At 46.8% G+C, this 5,000-nt stretch overlaps 1 protein-coding gene across 3 annotated transcripts in view; it reads left to right on the top strand.

The window, feature by feature from the left end:
* Positions 1-5,000, top strand: part of rbm46 (RNA binding motif protein 46) — an 11,620-nt gene that overhangs the window by 917 nt on the left and 5,703 nt on the right. For all 3 annotated transcript variants that reach the window (XM_029427477.1, XM_029427474.1, XM_029427475.1), the window contains exons 2-8: positions 59-241; positions 498-678; positions 1,050-1,206; positions 1,347-1,476; positions 2,166-2,263; positions 3,364-3,772; positions 4,802-5,000. The exon at positions 4,802-5,000 is cut by the window's right edge and continues 1 nt beyond it. In XM_029427477.1, the coding sequence (XP_029283337.1) occupies positions 59-241; positions 498-678; positions 1,050-1,206; positions 1,347-1,476; positions 2,166-2,263; positions 3,364-3,772; positions 4,802-5,000 (1,357 nt within the window). The remainder of the gene's footprint in view (positions 1-58; positions 242-497; positions 679-1,049; positions 1,207-1,346; positions 1,477-2,165; positions 2,264-3,363; positions 3,773-4,801) is intronic.

The following is a 5,000-nucleotide window of genomic DNA, read 5'->3' as shown; positions in this document are numbered from 1 at the left end:
CTGGTGTCTCCCAGCATACGAGATACATGTTGACAGCTAACTGGTGTTTGTTGGACAGACGGGGACAGAGACTCAGACGGGGACATGGACGGAGACTCTGGTAAAGTCAGCCCGCTGGTGGGCGAGGACGAGTTCAAAGCGTCCTACGCCAAAGAAATGGCTCTGCTCGCTCTGATGGAGAAGACGGGATACAACATGGTGCAGGAGAACGGACAGAGGAAGTACGGTGGACCGCCGCCAGGTGTGTGTGTGTGTGTGTGTGTGTGTGTGTGTGTGTGTGTTGTGCTTTGTGAGCATATCAGAGTATTTCTTCTAAAATAAAACTACACCCACAGAAACACAAAGTAAAGCAACAGATCAATGTCCCTCGTGATATAAAAGGGTTACAATTGTGAATGAAGTTTTTAAATGTAGCACAGACCTTCAGCTGTGGTTTGACCCGTACTGGACTAAGATCCACTGAAGCTGACCTCAGCTCCTTTGACGCTGTGCTGCAGGTTGGGAGGGCCCCGCCCCCCCGCGGGGCTGCGAGGTGTTTGTAGGGAAGATTCCCAGGGACATGTTCGAAGACGAGCTGGTCCCTCTGTTCGAGAGAGCCGGCAGGATCTACGAGTTCAGACTGATGATGGAGTTCAGCGGAGAGAACCGCGGCTACGCCTTCGTCATGTACACCAGCAGGTAACCACAGGTTCTTCTCTGTTTTGGTACATAACATATACAGTTTAATTTAGTCACAGGTCAAGTATTTATATTAATATGTGAGTCGTGTATAGTGAAAATGATATGTCCGAGGTCTTGAATGTAACCTACAAACGGTAGAAATGACCATTTACATCTTGTACTTACGTAATCATCAGTTTAGAGGACAGATTATTGATCAGCTGCAGCAATACTTTCACGTTCGTTTGATGGATTATGCTCAATGATCCTGAACATGTGGATTAGAAACCGCTGTTATTTTGTAAAAGGGGAACTAGAGTTTAGTATTCTGCATCACAAGTGAAAAGTTGATTGCAGGGTCGTGAGTTGATTTGTGGATTGCGGTGCAGAGAGGCGGCGCAGAGAGCCATCCAGATGTTGGACAACTACGAGATCCGTCCGGGCAAGTTCATCGGAGTGTGTGTGAGTCTGGATAACTGCCGCCTCTTCATCGGCTCCATCCCCAAAGACAAGAGGAAGGACGAGATCATGATGGAGATGACGAACGTACGCACTCACCTGACGGTCACATCATAACAGACTCACAAGTGCAACAACAACATGTTGCATCGTGTCACAGTGATTAAACTTCAACAGCAGATGTGTGTGTGTGTGTGTGTGTGTGTGTGTGTGTGTGTGTGTGTCAGGTGACGGACGGGGTGGTGGATGTGATCGTGTACCCCAGCTCCACAGATAAGAGCAGAAACCGAGGCTTTGCCTTCGTAGAGTATGAATCCCACAAAGCGGCAGCCATGGCCCGGAGGAAGCTCATTCCAGGTACCTCTGACGTTTCCTTCATCACATGTAGACAAACCTGCAGCAGCGTCTCCTCGGAGCTGACTCTGGGTCAGTTCCTGTCTTTGTCCTGCAGAGGGAGGTAGTACACAGAAGACTGCAGCAAGAAGTCCAGTTAAATAACAGCTGCGTGCAGTAAACCCTGCACGTAGTGAGTCTTTGATAGAATGAAATAATCCTGATCAAAACATACGATCAAGTTAATGTGAACAGCTGGTCAAACATACGCTGATTACTGTGGGCACCAAGGACATCTGCAAACCTTATGTTTCACAGGGAAGGGTTAGATGTAAAGGCTTCCATCGTCTTTTGACTTGAATAGGATATACAACACAGACCATCTACATATTTGAGAGGCTGAAAACAGCATTTAGAGACATTTGTACCTTTTAACAATTAATAGATTGTATTAGTATTTTTGAATAGTTTCAGCTGCACGTGGGAGAAGTGGAGACAAGCTGCTCAGTGTGTTTGTGTTTGCTGGTTAGAGACACGTGATCAGTGTAATATATACTATAATAAGATTTAATGTGCTCTTTGGCTGGATACAGTAATAATCCATATTGCATATAAAGTCCGTACCTGCAGAACAGAGCGGGCTTTGATCCAGCTGTGACTGGAATTGTGTTTTTGGCACGTATTGTGTATAAATGTCCTGCTGTGTTCAACAGGAACCTTCCAGCTGTGGGGTCACTCCATCCAGGTGGACTGGGCCGAGCCGGAGAAAGACGTGGACGAGGAGGTCATGCAGCGCGTCAGAGTCCTTTATGTAAGTGTGTGTGTGTGTGTGTGTGTGTGTGTGTGTGTGTGTTCACCAAACAAACCTCCCGATCACAAACCAGGAACTGTAGAAAGGTCTTGAGCTTCTACAGTTGTATAGTTTTGTTCCTGAAGCCTTTTAATTCAGCATCGGTCCAAAGAAAGAGGTCGCAGCGCGGGAGGAGCCGCCGAGCCGCACGCCTCCAACGGATCAATTACTGGGGAGGAGATCTGAGGGCAACGGATATAAACCTGAGACATTCCAGTTGTGGGAGGGAGAGTATCTTTAGCAGGGGAGGCCCAGAGGTAAACAAAGCCGTGTGTGTGTGTGTGTGTCTCTGTGTCTCTGTGTGTGTGTGTGTGTGTGTGTGTCTGTGTCTCTGTGTCTCTGTGTCTCTGTGTGTGTGTGTGTGTGTGTGTGTGTGTGTGTGTGTGTGTGTGTGTCAGAGTGTCAGAGAACAAGTTTCTCTGATCTTGATAAGGGAGATTGTTGCTGATTATTTAATTTAAGCGCTGCAGTTTGTCAGTCAGGTGTTGCTGTCACGGCGTATCAGGTGATTGTAGGAGCAGTAGAAACACGGGGATATGCTCTGAGATTATAACGTTATAAAATATTTAAGCCCTTTTCTGAGATCAAAGTCACAAATTTATGAGAAAAAAACTTTTTTCCTGTCAAGGAAACAATTCTTTGTTTTGTTTTCCTCATACTTTTGTGACTTTGATCTCAGAAAAGGTCTTAATTATTTTATAACGTTATAATCTCAGAGCATATTCAAGTCTTCTTTACTTTAATCTTGTAAATGCTCACTTTAGTCGAGCTCACAGACGCCAGCGAGAGATCACCAGGATTACTTGTTTACTTTGTAGTTTGACCTCTTCAGGCCTCTACAAAGATTAAAATGGAAGAAGAAGAGAAGGTCACAGAGCAAAGTATTGGACGATGTTGACCTGACGATGGTGTTAGAGGAAAGTTATGATAACTCATCCTCACATTTAACAGATGTTGAAAACTTAAACCTCTAAATATCAACATGTGTTATAAACGTAGAGAATACAGGAAACTGGGTTATAAGTGACATCAAGTGTAACACCGTCCTGTGTGTGCTCCAGGTGCGTAACCTGATGCTGAGCACCTGCGAAGAAACTCTTCGTCAGGAGTTCTCCCGCTTCAAACCGGGCTCCGTGGAGCGGGTCAAGAAGCTCACCGACTACGCCTTCGTTCACTACCGCTGCCGCGACGACGCCGTCACCGCGCTGAGCCTCATGAACGGGGCCCAGATCGACGGAGCCACCGTGGAGGTGACGCTGGCTAAACCAGCGGGGATCAAAGAGGGCAGCGTGGCCGGGAGGAGGTACAGCAGCAGGGGATACCTGGGGAACAACGGCGCCGCATGCGGAGGAGGGAACGGGACGTTTGTCCTGCACAGGGATGGAGGGATGATGGGAGGAGACGCATGCTCCCCTCTGAGAACTGTGTCCCTGCCGCCGCGCCTGGGAAGCCCCTTCTACCCAAGAGCAGGTGTGTGTGTGTCTGTGTGTCTGTCTGTGTGTGTGTGTCTGTGTATGTGTGTGTGTGTGTGTGTCTGTCTGTGTGTCTGTGTGTGTGTGTGTCTGTGTGTGTGTGTGTGTGTACGGGGAGGAGAATACTCAGAGGAAAAGATTAAAGTCATAAATATCCGTGAGAAACAGAAATAATCTTAAATATTCTCTGAGATGATAAAATCATAAATTTGTGATTTATTTAACGCTGAAATTAATTATAAATTAAATGAAGATTAAATTCACACATTTATGAGAGTCTAAAAATCATTTCTTTCTCTCACAGAACAGATTTTATATCTCAGATAATTTCTTATTTTTCTTGAATGTTCCAGTTTTTAATCTGGGAGGTGTCCCCCCTCCCCTGCTCTGTACTTCTTCATGTCTGTCCTACCGGCTCTAAGACACGTTGTGTTTCTGAGCATCATACGCAGCAGAATGACCTTTAACATTTCACATCCAATCAATTATCTTCTCACTTGTTACGAGACTTCTTGCTTCTCACTACTTGATGATGAACCCACGAAACACGAAGCAGAACTTCAGCAGCTCGTGTTCTCTGCTCCACTTTGATGTTCTTCGACACGTGTTTAGAGATTTGGAAGAAAGTGGATTCAAAGGTTAAGAGGTCATGAAAAGTCTGGATGTGCGAGTCCTTGGGATCGATACACCGAGGGGCGAGCGCTGAAATATATAAATGTTGCAGCTCCGCAGAACCAACCGTCAGCAAGTGTGAGGAACACGTGGAGGGAAGTAAACCAACAAGCTCGTGCTGCTCATTCTAATACAAGTGTTCACATCTTACGGTTGGTTTCTCTCGAAGAACAGAAACTGTACAAAGAACTCAGAGGGAGACGGCAGGAAGTCATTTCTTAAGTCATAAACAATCTTAAAGCAACGCACACACAGCCGCATGAATCAACGTGTAATCATGAAGAGCTGCAAGAAGCTTCTGCTCATCCTGTGTGTGTGTGTGTGTGTGTGTGTGTGTGTGTGTGTGTGTCCTCAGAGGAGCCAGACAGGTGTGTGTTCCCTCTGTTTCCCGGCACCCCCCTGTCCCCCACCAGCCTGCTGTCACTGAAGCAGAGTCAGATCGCCTCCGCGGTCAGTCTGCTCGAGTTCTACTGCCGCAAAAACTACTGGTCGCTGCCCGAGTACCACCTGTACTCCACGCCCGGCCAGGACGGGAAGCTGCTGCTCCTCTACAA

The sequence above is a fragment of the Cottoperca gobio genome, unplaced genomic scaffold (assembly GCF_900634415.1).
Source record: "Cottoperca gobio unplaced genomic scaffold, fCotGob3.1 fCotGob3_326arrow_ctg1, whole genome shotgun sequence".
In the NCBI taxonomy this organism is placed as follows: Eukaryota; Metazoa; Chordata; class Actinopteri; order Perciformes; family Bovichtidae; genus Cottoperca; species Cottoperca gobio.
The sequence above is the reverse complement of the archived record's forward strand: the minus strand, read 5'-3'. Positions and strand labels throughout refer to the sequence as shown.